This window comes from Palaemon carinicauda, chromosome 39, assembly GCF_036898095.1.
Source record: "Palaemon carinicauda isolate YSFRI2023 chromosome 39, ASM3689809v2, whole genome shotgun sequence".
Lineage (NCBI taxonomy): Eukaryota > Metazoa > Arthropoda > Malacostraca > Decapoda > Palaemonidae > Palaemon > Palaemon carinicauda.
This window is the reverse complement of record NC_090763.1, coordinates 10,481,666-10,503,315: the sequence shown is the minus strand read 5'-3', so window position 1 is coordinate 10,503,315 and position 21,650 is coordinate 10,481,666. Positions and strand designations below refer to the sequence as shown.

The 21,650-nt window shown below is 36.2% G+C and overlaps 1 protein-coding gene across 6 annotated transcripts in view; it reads right to left on the bottom strand.

Moving 5' to 3' along the window:
• Window positions 1–20,581, bottom strand: part of Lpin (phosphatidate phosphatase LPIN) — a 35,704-nt gene extending 15,123 nt beyond the window's left edge. For 2 of the 6 annotated variants that reach the window (XM_068362523.1, XM_068362524.1), the window contains exons 1-13: window positions 19,971–20,581; window positions 19,615–19,814; window positions 17,719–17,891; window positions 14,795–15,033; window positions 13,080–13,277; window positions 12,020–12,164; window positions 9,231–9,462; window positions 8,490–8,669; window positions 5,788–5,841; window positions 4,264–4,500; window positions 3,584–3,860; window positions 3,244–3,470; window positions 2,006–2,109 (exon numbers count right to left, since the gene is read on the bottom strand). In XM_068362523.1, the coding sequence (XP_068218624.1) occupies window positions 2,006–2,109; window positions 3,244–3,470; window positions 3,584–3,860; window positions 4,264–4,500; window positions 5,788–5,841; window positions 8,490–8,669; window positions 9,231–9,462; window positions 12,020–12,164; window positions 13,080–13,277; window positions 14,795–15,033; window positions 17,719–17,891; window positions 19,615–19,814; window positions 19,971–20,544 (2,840 nt within the window). In that variant the 5' untranslated portion in view covers window positions 20,545–20,581. Of the gene's footprint in view, window positions 1–1,345; window positions 1,725–2,005; window positions 2,110–3,243; window positions 3,471–3,583; window positions 3,861–4,263; window positions 4,501–5,787; window positions 5,842–8,489; window positions 8,670–9,230; window positions 9,463–12,019; window positions 12,165–13,079; window positions 13,278–14,794; window positions 15,034–17,718; window positions 17,892–19,614; window positions 19,815–19,970 lie in introns of all 6 variants that reach the window. The other 4 variants (XM_068362521.1, XM_068362522.1, XM_068362525.1 and 1 more) reach the window with 4 other exon arrangements.
• Between the last annotated feature and the right edge of the window lie 1,069 nt (window positions 20,582–21,650).

The window sequence follows — 21,650 nt, the reverse complement described above, 5'->3', positions numbered from 1 at the left end:
GTACAGTATACAGTATTATGTACAAAGGCTGCTTTTACAAATTCCAAGAAATACTTATATAATTGCTACTGTATTGAGGCTGACAAAAGATTCAAAATGGTTGCTTTCAAATGTCAAGATGTCATCAAATTACTGTACCTGTTAGCAAAAATATCTCTAATTGTACAGCATGCAACTGGAACTAGAAAAAAACATATCCAAAAGCTATACAACAAATTTTTCCTGCCAAGAACCATTCTGTTATCATATGCCACAGAGTAATAAAATCCACACAGCCAAATATAAACAATCACCCCTGTGAAAACATAACGGCACACCCCGAAAGTATTGCACTTACCCAAGGCATTAGATTGCAGTATAAAATTGCAATTCTCTACCCTACCTAAGTTCCCCAAAGAAATTTTTGCTTTTTTCTATTTGTAGTATGATTTTACTAGCCTTAAAATTCATTCAGTGCCTTCCTTAATTTAGCCATCTATTTTTCATTCATCCCTAAAATTTCTTAATCATAGTCCCATGTGCATGAAAGATTCACAATCAAAACCAACTCATTAGGCTCCATATGTTATATATAACGACCTTATTATTCCGAAGATCCAGAAAGGTAACAAAACAAGGTATGGCTGCAATGACGACAAGGCAAAGAGGTTAGTAGTTTGGATGGCAGTTTGGCAGAGACCAGATACTGACCCACTCCCAGAAGCATGCTGTAAATGCAGGCAACACCCATTAGTGAAATGAGTCTTGCAAGTCATTTCAGGTTAGTAATTTCTGAACGATGTAGAAGCAGAATCTTTTAGAGAACAGAATACTGTATGTAGTTGATGTTATACCTCATCCAAACATTTTTCCTCTTCTCAAAATCTCTTGAATATTTCATGCTTATGCTTACTTCTATAGTATATTTTTGTCCATATACTAATACTTCTCTAGCTTAGGAGGGATACAACTGTTCACTGCTCATATGCCAAGAAATTGTTAAGCCCAGGGGGAAGAAAGGGTTGCCAAGATAATGTCAAATCTGGATGAGGGGTACAATTCCTCAACACAAATTTGTATAAATGCCATTGGTAGTAAACTAACATCATTTGCATGAAAGGAAATCTAACATACCCAAATATTTTTTCAAATATGAGCAAGGGAAGCTATAAAGAGGAAGCTCTAAATTTACAATAATGGAACGCACTAGTCCAAGGCACAACAGTATACCTGGATGCAGCACAACATCTGGCTCCAAAAGAAGAATGCAAGGCAAGCTCAAGGAGTTATTGAAATGGGCTGCGCCACACAACAGATGCTCACCCTGCAAAGTGAGCACAGTATGCAGAGGAAAAGCTGCTCTAACCTTGCAGACGATAGCAATCAAGGAGTCATCAATTTTGAAGAGGGCCTGGTTTTTTGGGAATTCCTCCGTTTCTGTTAGCACATACTTGTACGTTCCTTGTTTACGAGAAACATTCCTTAGGAAATGTTTCACTTATTTTTTTAAGTTTATTCCGTCCCCAAAACGGGGACTCTCGGCTTACGATCCTAGAGAGATTAAATCTAATCCGGTTGGGAATCCTTCCCAGTCACTGTCAACATAATCATCAATGAACATATCACTGCAGTCGCTTTCATCACACTCGCTTTCACTGTACATATAGTTAATGAGATTTCTGGGAACCATTGTCTTCTCAATAGGAGGAAATATCTCATCAACTACTTTGCTTTGTCGCATGTAACTGTAAAGATATGCAGCAAATGAGTTTAATACATATTTTAGCCATTCTTCCCGGTTATAGCATTTCCGTTTATAAAGATTAAACTACAGAAATAAAAAGCCAGAAAGTCACCAAAGCCTCTGCAAGGATACATATTACATTATAGTATATGTATACGGTGACAGTTAGGAAATCAATCGGAATATATACAAGAGAGTAAGATTTAGAATTTGTGCAACAAATATTTAGTTTATAAAATGGGAAGCCAAGAATAAACCAAAAAAAAATTGATTGTTACTTACGAAGACTGGAATGTCTGTGTCAGCTCGTGCTTCAGTTCTCCCCGATGATTTATGGTGAATATGCGGGAGATAGGGATGCCAACAGCACGATATGCCCACACGTCCTGAAGGAGAAATATCCAATGATGTACTGAACATTTCCAATTCGGAGGATTACATCGATATATTTCTAGTTACAACCATTCTTAATTTTTCTTTCAATAGAATCCTATTAAAGAACTTAAATTACACATTATGCTCAATAAACCGTTCAAACAGACAAGAATTAACATTCTTACCATACACACAGGTGGGGTGAATGTTTTGTTTCTTATTAATATACAATACTACAGTACTGTATTTATTATAGTGTGACTACCGTACTTAAAAAAAATACGATGATTTTTCCAGTACTTGAGTTTTATATGTTAAAAAGTAGGCCATAAAAAGTTTGACAAAGTATTTTTCTGCAGGGACTAGGTTAAACGAGTAAATCATAAAATACCTAAGATCAAATAAGTATGACCAATTTAAATTAAGATTGAAGCTATTACTTCAACTAAACCTTAATTAATATTTATTTAGATATCTTCAAATTTTTACTAAATATAAACACTAAGTAATGTTGCCTCAAAAAGAATTGTTGTAGTTATTAAAATCAAACCATTGTTCTCTAGTCTTGGGTAGTGCCATAGCCTCTGTACCATGGTCTTGCTCTAAGGTACACTCAGGCACTCTATTCTATCTTATTTCTCTTCCTCTTGCTTTGTCAAAGTTTTTATAGTTTAAATAGGAAATATTTATTTTAATGTTGTTACTGTTCTTAAAATATTTTATTTTTCCTTTTTTACTATCCTCACTGGGCTATTTTCCCTGTTGGAGCCCCTGGGCTTATAGCATCCTGTTTTTCCAATTAGGGTAGTAGCTTACCAAGTAAAAGTAATAATAATAATAATAATACATACTGTATAATAACTGGAAAAAAATATGAATATGAAGACAAATTTAACTCTTCTTAAATTCCATCCAACAAGTTATGCCTTGTTACTTGGCAGTACACTAGTTTAAGTATTCAGTAATATATATGAATCAAGAGAACTATCTTCTTGAAATGAGGAAATTATATACCTCTCAGACTTGGGTAATATACTGTACTATATCTGCTCCATTTCTATTAAACACAAAAAATAAAATTAAGCCAACTTTAATAAATATTTATCAAAATGAAAATGAGACATTGTGCATAAAAATTAACTTACATTAATTCTATTGCCATATCCTGAATAGAAAGGATTTCTTTCAACAGCAAACAGGGCCTGAATATCTCTGAGGCAGGAAATTTTGAATTCTTCAGGCTTCTTCTCTATGACTTCACGGTGGAAGGCCTGAACAAGTGAGGTAGGATTCAACAGAAGAGGGCCATCTGGCAGAGAGAGATCCCCTTGCTTGATGGACCTTAGGTAGTCACGAGTAATCCTAGCTTGCCCTGCAATTATAGAAAAAAAAATTACAAGCTGTGCATTTACTATTATTGTGAAAGAAACAGCTCAGTTTGAAGCTTGCATATAGAAAAACACAGTAAAAATAATTTCCACATACCTATGGCTCTAGCTGAAAGGTAAAGGAAATGGTACCCATTGTTCTTGATCTTTGTAAAGAGCTGAGCCACTCCACTCTGAGCCCAGTCTTTGCCAAGGATAGGCAGTAGATGGCCCAGAACATCTGATTTTGTTATGGTACCATCAATGTCGGATACAACAATCTTAGCATCATGATTCCATAGGAAAATATGGCACTTGCATCGAGTCGTACCCTGGTAGGCCGTTGTTACCGAGAACAGTGCCTCATTGCTACCTTCACGGAGGTTGAGCTTTGCCTTTAAAAAGAAAGATAAGATTAGCCCTTGAAATATCAAATGATAAACACAAAAAAAGTTAAACTTCAAGTTTTCAAAATTACCTGACCAGTATCCAATAAATGTAAAAAAAATTTTCAATGGAACAGTCAAGATTATAAATAAATTGAAATTGTCAGCACAATGGTTAGTTTTGTATTGGCCAAATTACACTATAAATACAATGAGATTTAATTCAACTTATCCACAACTTGAAAGAATTCAGAATACTGTCCAGGAATTTCATGATAAAAAGTAGACGTACTATATCTACTTATCCTATCCTACCAAACGCACCAACTTCAGCCATATAGTACGTACTGTATTTCTAAGAAACTGATATTCACCATTGCAAAACTGCATTGTGAAAAAAAAAACTACTCACAATCTGATCAGATGTCAACCTCAGACTCTTCTTAAAACGTTCTCCAGATGGCTGCCTTTCTTTCAGTTCTTCTTGGTCTTCTGACTCCGAAGAATCTGTACCTGTCCTCCTCTCATGGAGACCCTTTTTCTTTGGTGTACCTGGTAGGCTTGTTTGAGTTTCAGCTGCTTTTACCTCAATAAGATTAGGGTCAATCCTATCCTCTTGCTTGGCAGAACTACCAGTCTCCTGCATGTGCTGTGGAAAAACAACAAAGGTTATTTACTCATACAAAATACAGTTTCATCAAAACCAATGTAAAATGACCAAGAACAGACACTAACAATAGATTTCCTCCTAAAAGGGCTACAGCAAACCTCATCAGTTTCAACAACTTCGAAATAAGAAAATGGTGTTTAAAAATAGGATAAACAACAGAAAGTTGAATCTTTGAAGCAAACTTTAAAACTACATAAGCAATTCTCGGCATGAATCATGCCTATCCCATGGCTGTAAATAGTAAACTAAAAGCTATTTGAAATATCAATTTTATGGGAAACCAAGTTTTAAGAGATGTGATATTGTACTGTGTTTACAGCACAAGTAAAGAAATTTGAAAGTACATAGCATTTACTTAACTTTTACCTTCATCAAGAATTAAGTCAATCAAAATCTACCAGTCTGCCCATAAAATATGATTAGAAATGTTTAAGCACATAAAGGATCATGCAATTATAGAAATTAGAAGCTTCTCATCAATGCAAAAAGTCATGCACTTGGTTCAAACCAAGCAAATCAGAATACTTTTTTATCCAATCTATGTCTTCCAACACAGTTTATTCTGTGAAAGAAATTACCCAGAATTTTTCAAACAATCCTAATTCTGATTGAAATAAATTTTCCATTTTCTTTTCTCAAAAATAATATTTACAATAATAAAATTTTCCTGTCACCAAAGATTTTCAAATTAGTCTTTTAATTACTGTACAAGAAAAACTGTGTCATGCAGTAATGTGCAATTCTCTCAAATCTGCATAACATTTATAAGTATTCGAATCACACTTAAAGGACTAGAAAATAAAATTAATTTTGTTATTTTTCTGCATTACCAGTGTCCATAAAATTAATACAACCTTAACCATATAATTTTCAATAAACAGTAAAAAAAAATGCAATAATTTGTTTTATGTGAAAAGGGCAGCAAACCTAAATTTCTTTGTAGCTCTTGAAAAATTTAGGCAAACTGCTATTGTAAGCACACTGTTTAGCAAAACATCCGTCCAATGGGCCAAAATGCATATAAGAGAGAAAACTAAAAGATTATTAGGTCACCGATGTAATTTTAACCTATGAACATGGGAAATGGGAGGTGAAAACAAAGAAACGAATAGTTGGCACGCCAATGCTTTGTAGCTGTGCCTAACTCATAGCAATCAAAAGGGGTATATAGGAAATGTTTTAAAATTGCCAACCACACAGTTAGGCTTTCAAGACAAAAAAGTAATAGGTAAATGGTATAAACTTAATAAGTACTGACATATATACCTCAGTACTGAATAATATTGGGAGAGAGAGGGAGACAGGGATCGTGGAACGCATCTGGAATTGCATAAAACAAAATGGCTTAGATGTAGCTGATAAGAGTATAATCAAAGTTAGCAGGCTACTGCTATTTACATAAAAAAATTAGTTACCTTCAACATTTTGAAGTAAACGGTAACAATGAATGGAAGCTATAGTCTCTACTATAAGGTTTAGGAAGATATAAGCATTTTATTGATTAATAGAAGTGTTAAAGTATAAGCCAGTGTTGTTACTAGCTATCAAAATTTACTAAAAGTATAAGACAGTGTTGTTAATAGCTATTAAAATCTAATAAAAGTATAAGGCAGTGTTTCTACTAGCTATTAAAATTTAATAAAATTCCAATACAGTACTGTACTACAATCATTAATAAAAACATACCATATTCAAAAAATTTAACTTAGGTTTTCCAAGCCAATTATATTTTATTTAAACATTTTATACAAACAGTAAAACGAAACCAACTAAATACCCCTACCCATTTTACCTTAATCATAACTTGGGTATTGAAATCCACAATTATATGTGTTGTACATTTAAAAAGTGCAAAAGCTCCTGTTATTTTTAAATATACAATGCATATAATTGTGAATGTTAATACCCAAGATCAACAGACGCGACATGTGTTTTATTCAAGTTATAACCATAACTATTATCATACACCTTACTTTTCCAACAGTATTAAAATAATTAACAATGAATCACTAATACAACTTATCTTCTTTGTACGACTTAACACAGAAAAATTTCAGAGCTTTTGAGATTATAATCTGAAAACAAATGAAAAGTTAACTGAAGGTTTTAAAGGTTTAAAGGTCACTCATGAATGGCAGAGGCAAGGGACAGTGGCATTGCCCTAGCAAGCAGGACAATGCCCTATAGACTGACCATTTGTTATTATGATCAGCAGCCAAGCCCCCTCTTCAACCCAAGCTAAGACCAGGGGTGGCCAGGCAATGGCTGCTGATGACTCAGCAGATAGACCTGTAGGCTACCCCAAACCCCCAACCTAAGCTCACAAGGATGGTAAGGTGGCAGACACTAAAGGCACTAACGAGTCTGAACGGGACTCGAACCCCCGTTTGCTAAACACCAGGCAGAGGCTTTACCAATCGGCCACAATAACAGCATTTGAAGTAAGACACCTAACAAGTTACACGTACCGTAAATTAGAGTTAGATACTAACACTAACATGAGAAGTTTCTTCAACCATGAGAAAAGCAAGCAAACATAAGATGACGCTGCTCAATCAGTTGTAAGATGGAAAATATTTATAAAATATATTTATAAAATATTTTTCCATAAACTCATACATCTTTCAACACAGTCCATAAGCCGCCAAGATCACATCCATAAGAATTCAACTTTTGATAAATGATCTTCAGCATCCCTCTTTTAATTGCTAAATGCACACATGCATCAATGAAAAAAAACATTTAGGATCATCATTTATGCTTATACAAAACACCAACATTCATTTTCAAGCTTGAGAAAGGCATATAAATATGTGCAACACAACTGGTTAAAAATAATTGTCAATATTCCAAAAGACCATCATAAAAAAATTAACAATATTTGTCTATCAATATATTTACCAAGGCACTTCCCCCAATTTTGGGGAGTAGCTGAATTCAAACAAAGTAACAAAATGGGACCTTTTCTTTCTCCACTCCTCCGAGCCTGACGAGGGATTCAGCCGACTTTGGTTGGTACTGCTAGGGTGCCACAGCCCATCCTCCCCCGTTATCCACCACAAATGAAGTTTCATACGTTGAATCCCCTACTGCTGCTACATCCACAGCCACAAAGTCAACCGGAGGAAGCAGCAGGGCCTACCGGAACTGCATCACAATAGCTCGCTATTCATTCCTACTTCTAGCCTGCTCTCTTGCCTTTCTCACATCTATCCTCCTATCACCCAGAGCTTTCTTCATTCCATCCATCCACCCAAACCTTGGCCTTACTCTTGTACTTCTCCCATCAACTCTTGCTTAACTGCTTCACAGTTAGTAAGTAGGCCTTTTAAAACATATAAATGATTGATATAAGCCATTTACAACTTGCAGTTCATGGGAAGAGACCAAAAAAAAAAAAAAAAGCTTCAAAATTGTTCAATTTTTCTTTGTAGTTCAATGTTCCAAGATAACTTTAATGTAAGCTCAACTTTCCTTCAAAATTGAAAAGCCCTATAATGTTAGTATATTTTTTTACAATATTACCTAAATCAAAACACTTGTTTTTAAATTAATAGAGCTTTCATTCCCAAGTCCAACTTGTATAAATATACTTTAAACAAACTTCGTGAATTTGGCTTAACGAATTACCAAAGTACACAATGTAACAGTTGAAAACTAAATTTCCCTAAGAAGACAGAACATATTACACATTTCTAATTCAACAAAGGATTCATCTTCAACATTTTTTGTCATATCTACATAACTTGCACATACAACAAAACTCGAACATCACAGTCAAATTCACACATTTCACTAAACACACTAAAATGAGGATGCAAGTACAGAACAGAAATGAAGTCTACCCAATAAATGTGAACCTTGAACACTGAGAAAGATTCCATTGTTTAGAATTCCTAAAGCAAAAAAACAATACCAGTGCAAATACAATACATTGATAACCACAAAAAAAGACTTGGCATTCTTACCTCTCTTGCTATTTCAGCACCTTCAGTCTTTTCAGATGCATTCTCCTCCTTCTTATCCATCTCGTCTGATTCGGCTGGGTTGTTACGCCTCCATGAGAACCAGGAATAGCCCTTGGATTCGGATCTCTTCCTTATCTCTTTCTTTGGCATATGTTCCTTATAGAGTTGACTGGATAATTTCTGAAAAGAATAAAATTTCGTAAAATAAAATGCATACACCTTCACTAGAGAAAGAAAATCAAACGTGTTGCTATCTTAACCCATTAAAACTAACTGCAGCCTTTGTGAAATAGATTACTGTACAGTACTGTATAAAGTAATTATTATTATTAATTATCATTTATTATTATTATTATTAATTATCATTTATTATTATTATTATTAATTATCATTATCATTATTATTAGTTGAGCTACAACCCTAGTTGGAAATGCATGATGCTCTCAGCCTAAGGGCTCCCAACAGGGAAAACTAACCCAGTGAGGAAAGGAATTAAGAAAATAAACAAACTACAAGAGAAGCAATAAACAAATTAATATTAAATTTCTGAAGAACAGTAACAACATTGAAATGGATATTTCATATATAAACTATAAGAACTTCAACCACACAATAAGAGGAGAAATAAGATAGAATAGTGTGGCTAACTGTACCCTCAGTGGGAATTTAGTACTACCCTACATACCCCTACATTTAAGGCCGAAAAAAATTCAATGTCAAAAACAATTGCGCACATCTTACCTGAGGAATTGGTCGTTGGAATAAAACCAAAGACAGAATCTGCGGAGATGCTGCCAACCACGTAAGGTATTTGCCCCCAAACCTGACAACCAGGTTGGGGTTGTCAAGAATCTGTGGATTTTCAATGAAGTCATCGTAGGTGACGATACTTTGCAAGAACAGACTCTCGGGGAAGTCTCCTTCGTATTCATGCAGACGCCCGCAGAGCGAGAATGCAATGTCATCATAGCCCCTAAAAATAATGTTAAAAATATTAAATGAATAAATGCATGTATTGCAGTTTCAAGAAATTAAATACAGAACTATTAGCTACAAATTTCAAAACCAGATTTATGACGACCTTATACATCAAGTGATATATTAAAGCTTCCCAGCAGTGGCAGGACGTGCATAGGCACTGCGCAGCTGATGCACCTCCCATATTCACAATATTCTCGATATCATTATTATTACAGCATTATTATTATTACTAGCTAAGCTACAACCATAGTTGGAAAAGCAAGATGCTATAAGAACAAGGGTTCAAACAGGGAAAAATAGCCCAGTGAGGAAAGGAAATAAAACAAAATAAGAAGTAATGAACAATTAAAATATTTTAAAAACATTAACATTAAAACAGATAATTCATATATAACTATAAAAAGACTTATGTGTCAGCCTGTTCAACATAGAACACTTGCTGCAAGTTTGAACTTTTGAAGTTCTACCGATTCAACTACCCGATTAGGCTCATTCCACAACTTGGTCACAGATGAAATAAAACTTCTAGAGTACTATGTAATATTGAGCCTCATGATGGAGAAGGCCTGACTTTTAGAATTAACTGTATGCCTAGTATTACAAACAGGATAGAACTGTCCGGGAAGATCTGAATGCAAAGGAAGGTCAGATTTATAAAAAAAAATCTTATACAACATGCATAATGAACTAATTGAACGACAATGCCAGAGATTAATATCTAGATCAGAAATAAGAAATTTATTAGACCGTAAGTTTCTAACAAATTAAGATAAGAATCAGCAGCTGAAGACCAAACAGGAGAACAATACTCAAAACAAGGTAGAATAAAAGATTTAAAACACTTCTACAGAATAGATTGATCACCGAAAATCTTAAGACTTTCTCGATAAGCCAATTTTTTGTGCAATTGAAGAAGACATACCTAATGCATTTCTTAAAAGTAAATTTGCTGTTGAGAATCACACCTAAAATTTTAAAAGTCATACAAAGTTAAAGAAATATTATCAATGCTAAGATCTGGATGTTGAGGAGCCACTGCCCTTGACCTACTTATAATCATACTTGAGTTTTGTTGGGATTCAACTTTATGCCCCATAATCTACACCATGCACTAATTTTAGCTAGATCTCTATTAAGGGATTCAGCAACCCCAGATATACATTCAGGGAAGATGGAATTGATGCAAAGAGTAGCATCATGTATATATGCAACAAGCTGTTATGTGTATGTAGTATGAAAAGCAATGGGCCAAGAACACTACCCTGAGGAACACCAGATATCACATTCCTATACTCACTATGGTGCCCATCAACAACAACTCTTTGCAATCTATTACTTAAAAATTCAATAACAACATTCAATATTAATGAGTTTTTTTTTCTTCAATTTTTTCTATACACACTATCACCTTATATAATCCTTATACTTGATATCGATAACCATCCTACTGTATATGAATAAAAAATATACAGTAATACAAAAACCCTTGTATAGAACTGTGCACTTTACAGTTCCAGCAACACAGTGCTTGGCTGACACATGCTCACATATCCAAGATAGGAAGCTACATGCTAGGGAAAGAGCACTGTGGCTCACACAGTGCCAACCCTGGTATGCTAGTGGAAGAAAGCGTTTCTTTTTAACCCCAAGTGTGTTGGCTTAAAAACGTGTTTATATTCTTAATGTGATCAAGTGTAGAATTAGATTATTATCTTTCATCTAGTTAGTGCTGCTGCCCAGATTTGAAAAATTGAGGGGAATTTTTCCCCCTTATTTTGTGATTTACACCAATTATTTTTCAAACAAAAGGAGGAAATCCCAGCGATGTTCAGTGAACAAATTAAACAAGAAGAATGAATTTTGTTTTTAAATGGAAGAGTTAAACCTTGACAAACAATTTAGGGTATCAAGAAAAAAAAAATTTTGTTTTTTAGGCTTTGATCAAGTTCATGTATAAATTTTCTTTTTATATGTTTGTTTCTTCTTACACAATATCAAAACACTGACTAAGATTTTAGCAGCAACCCCCCTATACTTTAGTTAATGAGCGACCACATCTTCCCAATTAAGGTGTGTCAAATACTACGTTTTTTAAGAGTTTTGGCAGTGCCATCAACAAAAACCCTACTCAACTCATTATCATATGGAAATACATATATAAACTGTATTACTTGGCTAACAGAGTAAAAGTAACAAGAAAACTTTATTTTCATTCAGACACTACAAGTAGCAATAACTTATAGTAGCTACTGCAATTAGGTGCATAATTGCTAGATAAACAAACAGCTAGTCAATAGCTTTAGCAACTTTAGTCAATTGCATTTCCAGGAGTCTAGTTACAAGGGTACAATGCAATGCTCTAGTTTACAAAAAGCATAATTAATTCAGTAAGTCAAGTTTACTCTGTGCATAAAGCCATCCTTCACTCCCTGTCCTCACTTGTGTTATTTCTCTTGCATTCTCTCTGTAAACACAAGAACTCCAGCAAAATAAGTTTGTAAAATTTCAGGATGTAGGATATGATCCAAAAGTTTAAACTAAAAGCTTACTTGTAATCAAAGATTGGGTGTCTGGAATCTTCAAAATCGGAATCACTACACAGCTTGGGGCCACCAATGGCACCTTCAACGCTATGTGGTGACTGTGGGAGGGAAGGTCCATTCCCTGACTCTGCATCGTCGTCTTTGATGCCACCTGAAATGCAAAGCAAGTAAATGAGATTCCACATTCAGAGAGAGTTTACACCAAAAGCCATTTTATCACATATAAAAGCAATGAATTTAATCCTTATAGAGATAGCAAGAGTACAAAAAAAAAAGAAAAAATACCATATCCATAGAATAAATTGCCAAACTTGTATATGAAAGATTATACATCAGTGGAACATGCTTTTAAAAACTAATGCCATACATATGTAAAATTAAAGTTCATTCATACATATGGATTATCTTGACTTTCATGCTATGTATAGCAATACAATTATGGCAAGATAGGGTATTAGATGCATTTTTAATCTAAGACTTCATTCTCTTAACAGAAGAACCCAGTTAGTGCAAACATGCTGTAAGTTTACCTTCACTGGCATCACATCTCATAGTTAAAATCAGTTACACTGAGCAATACAAGGTATTTGCAGAAGTTAGTACAGTATATGGCAGTGAGACCAGGTTACGAGACAGCTAAGAGGAATATAAAATCATTTAACAGATGAAGTGTACCATCCAATAACACTAATGTACACATCATGCAAATATCATATCTCTCAATACTTTCTGCACATGTTGTCCAGCTCAGCAGACGAACGTCAAATTTTTGCCATTTTTTTTTTTTCCATCTCATAGATTTTTAAGTATAGTTTCCATCTCGAGTTCAGTGTGATGGTTACAGGTTAGAGGATTATATTTCTCCATTCAGTTAAGAAAAAGGTGACCGGCCAGCTTAGTATGTATTCTTCCAGCACTTGCCCTGACAGGGTTCAACCATGAGGTAATCTTTTAATTATTTCAGCAGCTTTAAGAAGATCTGCCTTCTACAATGGAGGAGTTTTCATGTAAGACAGACAAAAGAAAAAAGGTTCAACAGAGTAGCATTTCCAGGTCACACTCATACCCGATGGGAAACTGCTGTTGTAGCCTTGCTTTTCTGGAACTTTGAAGCTACGTGGGAAATACAATGCTGCCACTTCGGGATCAAGCTCTTCCAAGTTGAGATCATCAAGGTAAATACCTTCGCTTTCTGGATTATGGCGAGCTTTCTTGGTCGCCCTCATGAAGCTAAACATACTGCCCAACACAGATCGCTCATCATCTAAGGAAAACAAGCCCACACATCTTTCAATCTCAAAATACTTCAAAGCCAAGATTTTACTTATAAAGCCAACTACAGTATCTATTTCCCATCATAAAATGTAAGCCCACAATCAAATAAACCCCCATAAAATATTAATATACCTTTAGGAATATCTTTATAAAAGTAAAGAGCAACTCAAATACACAGTATTCCTCGGTGATACTTACCCACATGAATAAAAAATTCTTGATACAATACATACAGTTTCAGAAAATATAGCAAATGACAGAGAGAGAGAAAAAGAGAGAGAGAGAGGTGCAGCAATGGAAAAGGTATAAGAAATACTTATCACCCAAAAGCAGAATTCAATAGAAATATGTTAAGGTACGAATCTTCAGCCAGGATTCCTAAACAGGCATTAGTGTATACATTCCCTCCTTCAATTAGATGATAGCAAGTGTTGTGGATTAGTAAGTCCATACATAAGTCCATACATTTCCGTTATGTTGTTGACATTAGCATGTGTAAGTGGATGAAATGGTCAAAAGCCTAAAATGTAAAACCTTACTTGATTAACCCTTTCACATGTGTTATTGAAGCATATACAGTAATGTACAATAATAATACAAGAGAACATTAGTACCTGTGACAGTTAATGGCAATGTACCCTAATGCAATAAAAATGGTTATTGAACTGACTTAAAGGGTAAATAAAATGTATCATTGTGGCAAGGTAATATGATAATGTTAGTTATTAAAATTTTAGATTTACCGATTATAAAAAGAATATCTTAATAAAAAAGGTTCCACTTCCAATACCCCTATATCATGTAGATGTAATTCTACTCAACAGATAACACAACCAACAACATATATCTTCGAACAAGAGGACATACTGCAGTACTAAAAAAAAATCCACTCTGGACAATAACCACATGTACTCTTATTCTATCTAAATTACCTTTTTAATAGGATGTCTAGTTGCAACTAGTCACAAAGGTCTTATTTCATTAATGCATTTTCAAATATTAAAATAAACTAGATTAAGAAAAACCTTACAGTGGAAAAGTTAAACTCACCACTAATTATCTTCCGCTGTTGATAAAATAACAGCCGAATTAAAAAACAAAGTTTTAAGTTATTTTTTTTTTCCTAACTATACAAACGTGAATCCTATAATAGGAATCAGGTTTGTATTCATGAAGGAACCAATGTTGATTCACATGACATTTCATAAAGAACATTCAACAGGTCACATTCACATGACATAGATGCAATGCTAAAGACAAAACAAGGACATCACTTGGCTGGCTAACACAAGAGGCACATGTGACTAAATACTAATAGTCATCATCATCATCACAAATTAACACTAAATAAACAATTAGCAATAAAAGCTTTCCTGTACCATCTAAAGACAACACCTAATAGCATAACCACATCCATCCTATCAGGGTGTCTACACACTTCCTTCTTCTCTATAGGATGTGAAAGTCTTTCCAGCATACCCAAATAGCAAATATAAACAAACTAACCTTCCTCCTTGGAGGTCTTCCCATTCTTCTCTGCATTTGAAGTCGCAGAATCAGATTTCTGTGATAAACTACCTGTTCTGGTGGGCGTCTTTGGGGGTGGTGTTGGCAATTCACCCCAAGTCCAGTACCACTTGTTCTCATCAGTTTGGCTAGAGCCATCTGTCAAATCTGCCTTCTGCCTCTCGACCTCATATTCCGTATCAGATTTAATGGGTGTTGGAGGTCTTGAGTTTGATGGGCTGTACAAAAATATTTGGTACTCAGTTTAATACAGTGTTCACTAATAGACAAAAGCTCTCCTTTCCTGTAACTCTACTATGGAACTTAGTGTCATGTGTAAAAAAATGTAATTCATTCCAGTAAAGAAGTGAAGAGAGTAAGGAAGGCTGGCTCAAGAATTGAAGAGACAGTGAAAGATGGAAATGGAAGGTTGTTAAAAGGAGAGGAGCCAAGGAAAAGATGGGCGGAATATTTTGAAAGTTTACTGAATGTTGAGGATAATAGGGAGGCAGATATAATTGCTGTTGCAGGTGTTGAGGTGCCAGTGATGGGAGATGAGAATGAGAGAGAGATTACAATAGATGAAGTGAGGAGAGCACTAGATGAAACGAGAGTAGGAAAAGCATCTGGTATGGATGGTGTGAGAGCTGAGATGTTGAAGGAGGGGGGTGTGACTGTACTTGAATGGTTGGTGAGATTGTTTAATATGTGTTTTGTGTTGTCAATGGTACCAGTAGATTGGGTTTGTGCATGTATTGTACCACTATATAAGGGTAAGGGAGATGTGCATGAGTGTTGTAATTCAAGAGGTATTAGTATGTTGAGTGTAGTTGGAAGTGTATGGTAGAGTAATGATTAATAGGATCAAGGATAAAACAGAGAATGCAATCTTAAAAATACAGGGTGGTTTTAGAAGAGGTAGGGGTTGTATGAATCAGATTTTTACAGTTAGGCAGATATGCGAGAAATATTTAGCAAAAGGTAAGGTGTATGTTGCGTTTATGGATCTGGAGAAAGCGTATGATAGAGTTGATAGGGAAGCAATGTGGAATGTGATGAGGTTATATGGAGTTGGAGGAAGGTTGTTGCAAGCAGTGAAAAGTTTCTACTAAGGTAATAAAGCATATGTAAGGATAGGAAATGAAGTGAGTGATTGGTTTCCGGTGAGAGTGGGGCTGAGACAGGGATGTGTGATGTCGCCATGGTTGTTTAACTTGTATGTTGATGGAGTGGTGAGAGAGGTGAATGCTCGAGTGCTTGGACGAGGATTAAAACTAGTAGACGAGAATGACCATGAATGGGAGGTAAATCAGTTTTTGTTTGCGGATGATACTGTACTGGTTGCAGACACAGAAGAGAAGCTTGGACGATTAGTGACAGAATTTGGAAGTGTGTGTGAGAGAAGGAAGTTGAGAGTTAATGTGGGTAAGAGTAAGGTTATGAGATGTATGAGAAGGGAAGGTGGTGCAAGGTTGAATGTCATGTTGAATGGAGAGTTACTTGAGGAGGTGGATCAGTTTAAGTACTTGGGGTCTCTTGTTGCAGCAAATGGTGGAGTGGAAGCAGATGTACGTCAGAGAGTGAATGAAGGTTGCAAAGTGTTGAGGGCAGTTAAGGGAGTAGTAAAAAATAGAGGGTTGGGCATGAATGTAAAGAGAGTTCTATATGAGAAAGTGATTGTACCAACTGTGATGTATGGATCGGAGTTGTGGGGAATGAAAGTGATGGAGAGACAGAAATTGAATGTGTTTGAGATGAAGTGTCTAAGGAGTATGGCTGGTGTATCTCGAGTAGATAGGGTTAGGAACGAAGTGGTGAGGGTGAGAACGGGTGTAAGAAATGAGTTAGCAGTTAGAGTGGATATGAATGTGTTGAGGTGGTTTGGCCATGTTGAGAGAATGGAAAATGGCTGTCTGCTAAAGAAGGTGATGAATGCAAGAATTGATGGGAGAAGCACGAGAGGAAGGCCAAGGTTTGGGTGGATGGATGGAGTGAAGGAAGCTCTGGGTGATAGGAGGATAGATGTGAGCGAGGCAAGAGAGCGTGCTAGAAATAGGAATGAATGGCGAGCGATTGTGACGCAGTTCCGGTAGGCCCTGCTGCTGCCTCCGATGCCTTAGATGACCGCGGAGGTAGCAGCAGTAGGGGATTCAGCATTATGAAGCTTCATCTGTGGTGGATAATGTGGGAGGGTGGGCTGTGACACCCTAGCAGTACCAGCTGAACTCTATTGAGTCCCTTGTTAGGCTGGGAGGAACGTAGAGAGTAGAGGTCCCCTTTTTGTTTTTGTTTCTTTGTTGATGTCGGCTACCCCCCAAAAATTGGGGGAAGTGCCTTGGTATATGTATGTATGTATGTACAGCTCCACTATTGCTTAAATTATTTTGTCTTTATAGCAATGTAAATGCTAGGACATTCATTCCATACAGTATGTCATTGAATATATAAAACTTGAACCATATGCATAGTTCTGGGGATGAGGACATTCAGACAAATACTATGAAACTGCATCCAAAACAATCACGGTCTCTCCAAACATCCATCCAGTTAGAAACTTATTTTTCCCTCAATTATAACATCCCATACACTTATTCTCATATATAATAGATTTATTCCTTGTTCTACATAATAAAAATGGCATTCTGCATAACTCTACATAAAGTACCTTTGTAATGTTATTTCGCTTAGAAAAAAGCAATATGCACACCCTCAAAATTTAACAATATCATGGTGCTTAAAATCTGTTTTGCAACTTTACTCATTTTTTTAGTTGTTCTCAACAAAAAATATAAACCGTAAGTGAAATCAATTCAACTCCACTGGTGGATAAAGAAGTTGTAATTACTAGAACTATTATAGTGTGGAGTTAAAAATCTTTTGGTCAAGAGTTCCAGAGACAAAGGCAACAGGAAACAAATCCTCACCTGGGAGGGGGGCTGAGATCAGTGTCGCTAAACGGATGGAAATCGGGACCCATAGACCGCGACATCGGCCCAGTCCACTCGCTGACCACCTCGTCGCGGGATTTCTCTCGAAGCAGCGGCATCGATGTTGACTGTGCCATGTGAGAGGTGGAAGTACAGGAACTTGGAGCAGACTGACAGAGTTAAAATAGGGCTGCTGTTCAGATTTTGGAGCCTTGGGCAAGTATGTTTATTGCTACTGTACTGGGACAACACACTAAATTTACGAAAACTATGTAAAAAAAAAAAAAAATACATTGAAAAAACTAACAACTTGAAAATTTAACATCCACAAAAATAAGAGCAGCACCATATCAACGAATCTATAAAAATAATAGTTCTCTAAACATTTTTTTTAAACAAGCTTCATGAAATATTAAAAGGGAAAATAAAAGAAATTATAATTGTCACTAAAACAAATTTAGATGGAATCCATCACGACAAAAACAGATTTAGTTTATACTTTAAATTAAAATATAATGCATAAAGGCTGTGGCATTTGAGATTCTATATAAACGTCCTTTACTATCACTGGAGATAACTAATTACATGAAGGTCTTCAACATAAACATTCAGAGATACAAATAAAACAGAGATCTTAAAACTCAGATATTGTATCATAAGTTTGTATACTGTAATAAGATAAAAGAAATACTATAATAAAACAATTTTATATAATTTAATACAGTAGGCAAAATCACACATTTTAAGTAATTTGTATTTTTCCTAACAGTACTTACCTCGAACTACTTTCTTAGGAGTATCTGGGATTCTCCTCCCAACCGACCAGAATTTTGTGTAGTTTCCCGAGACTCCGTTTTCTAGTTTCCCCTAACTCCGTTTTCTATAGTGGGTCCATCTGTGGCGGATGAATACGCGCCCTGACGCGACCCGGGTCAGTGAGCGTGCGTGGCCAGGTCTCGGTCAACAGTAAGTTTCTGGTCGTGACGTGATTAACATCTTGTCGCACTCTCTAATCCCGTGCGACCCTTTGTGTACCCACGCAGTCTCTGCCACTGATGGACCCACTATAGAAAACGTAGTTAGGGGAAACTACACAATATTCTGGTCGGTTGGGAGGAGAATCCCAGATACTCCTAAGAAAGTAGTTCGAGGTAAGTACTCCGTGTTGGAACAAATAACGTTTACAATAACCTGATACTGTATATATTTCATATGAAATGGGACTATTTGCCGACTTTTGTAGCTGGAAATCGTAGGCATGGGAGTCGGGTTAGGCCTACCCTAGGCCAAAATTTAATACAATTTGACTTGCAAACAGCTTCTTGGAACTTATTAAGTTTGTAGGTTGAGGACCTTCTGTAATCTAAAAGTCTATACCGATATGTTACTTTGAGGGAAGACTAAACGAAATAAAAGAAAAATTTGCTCTTCTAATTGTCAAAAATTGATTTTCTACTTCAAATTTTTTTAAGATTGTGTAGTGAACATTAATGTACAATTAGGTAACAGATTCAGTTAACCTATGTTCAGTAATTTATGCAGGATACTACGGCCTAACCGACAAGGCCCGTACAAATACCACAACCTTACAATTGAGGCATTCACAATTTAGTACTTATGGTATCCAGAGCTAAAAGTGCTACTTTTATCATTTCTTCAATGGCTTCTAAAGTTAGTCTTTTCACATTAAAAATGGTACTCCAAAACTTTACAAAATTTGTACATAAATTGCCGAGATAGTATCTGAAAATTGCCAATTTTCATACGCGTTTTTCTCGTGATCTATACTTCTGCTAGGGCCCTTGGAGACCCCTAATATTGTGAACGCCTCAATTGTTGGGAAAAAAAAGGAAAAGCTTAGCATCCACTTTCATCGCAAGTTTCTGGACCAACCTTATCCGTTGCCTCAATATCATCCATTACAAATATTCCATCCTGATTAGTTGGTGCTACTCTGGATTCAGGAAGCACAGCTGTAATGTCGGCAACCTCACTGGTGGTCGAAGTGTCACTCGACTGACTGCCAGAGCTCTTTGGTCTGTTCTTCTTGCCATTGTAACGCTTTTTGCGCTTCCGACGGATACTCTTGTTGCCTGTTAGGAGAGAGAATGAATATGTCAACCTTTATCCTACTATAATCAAACAAATTTTACCCAAAACAAAACCAAAGTGTGGTCAGACAATTTTTTGGCAATGCAATATCAATTTCATATAAAAATAGGAAAAAATTGACCAGAAAGACAACTTACTCTTGACAGTTTCTTCACCATCAGTTTTACTCCCCCTGCCTTCGTTTATCAAGACAGTGCGTTTGGGACCGGCCTCTTCAATGACGAGAGAGGTGGATGACACTCCCTTCTTGAGGGTACTATTAGCATCACCCTTCTTGTGAATGATTACAGACAATGTTGGCCTATCTGTCTGAGTTTCCATATCCTTCTGCTCCTTTTTGGTGTTATTCTTACGGACTATCCTGATCACTCCGATTTCACTGGGTTCCTTGCCATTGTTAGCAACACTGGTTTCACTTTCCATTCCATCAGACGGCATTGTTAGAGTCGACTCCGTAACATCCCCAGCAGTGATGGTTTCCGACGAAGGGGAATCATCTTTGCCTTCAGTCTTGGAGGACTGGGTCGACGGGAATGTCATGTCATCGACACCGGAGTCCCCAGCTTGCCTGGCATCCTCATCATTCAGGAGATCATGCTTTCCGATCAGAACGGATTCCGGAAGAGGAGATGTTCCTAAGAGGTCACTAACTTCCACTCCATCCTCCAACTCTTCCACGAAGAAAGCCTCGCCCGTCTCTCCAAGCTTCATGTGGATGTCGACGGGCTCTCCATTAATTTCAATATCAACCTGGAAAATAAAATGTGAAAATATAAATGAAATATCCAACTTCATTACAAGTAACATTTACACATATAATAATTGAAAAACTTCACTAATATTCCTTCTTAACCTATACAAATTAATTTTACACTTGGTGTGACTGTCGTTTTTAGAGATCACTTGCCATTGATATAGAATAACCTTTCTTATAATCAGATCCCTAGAATATACAAAAGGGCCATGTCACTAGTTTGAGTTCCATCTACATCACTAGTTTGAACACCACTGTTGACCTTGATTCCACTCAAAACCTCCAAACTTGTGCAACACAAGTTTTGGTAACAGTGTTGAACTCTATTCCACTCAAACCTGCAACACCAATTTGAATACCACTGTTGACCTTCATTACACTCAAACCTGCAAACTTGCAACATCAGTTTGAGTACCACTGTTGACCTTGATTCCATGCAAACCAGCAACACCAATTTCCACTGTTGACCATGATTCTACTCAAACCTGTAAACTTGCAACACAAGTCTTGATACCACTTTTGAACTCTATTCCACTCCAACCTACACCACCAATTTGAACACCACTGTTGACCCTGATTCCACTCAAACCTGTAAACTTGCAACACAAGTTTGAGTACTACTGTTGACCTTGATTCCACTCAAACCTACAAACTTGCAACATCAATTTGAGTTCCACTGTTGACCTTGATTCCACTCAACCCTGCAAACCTGCCTTGTCTATATGAGATTAAATAACTAATGGAAACAATTTTCATAGGTTTGGTAAAAATCTTGAACAATACTTTTAGATATGACTCTAGAATCAGCAGCTCCCTCAGGGGCTGTCCTCAACACAACATCCAGAATTATCATCATAATCCTGTGCAGCGTTTTAACAAGATCTCTTCCACATATATCCACAGGGGGTTGTTAAATCTAGTTCTCAAGGAAGAAGTCTAAGTTGGAGCATGGCAAGGAAAAAAAATTGAACAACTCAAGTGTGATAGAAACAATAGGGATGGATGAATTTACTGTATTATTGATTGATTAACATCGAATATGGTCCGCTCATATGAGCAGAAG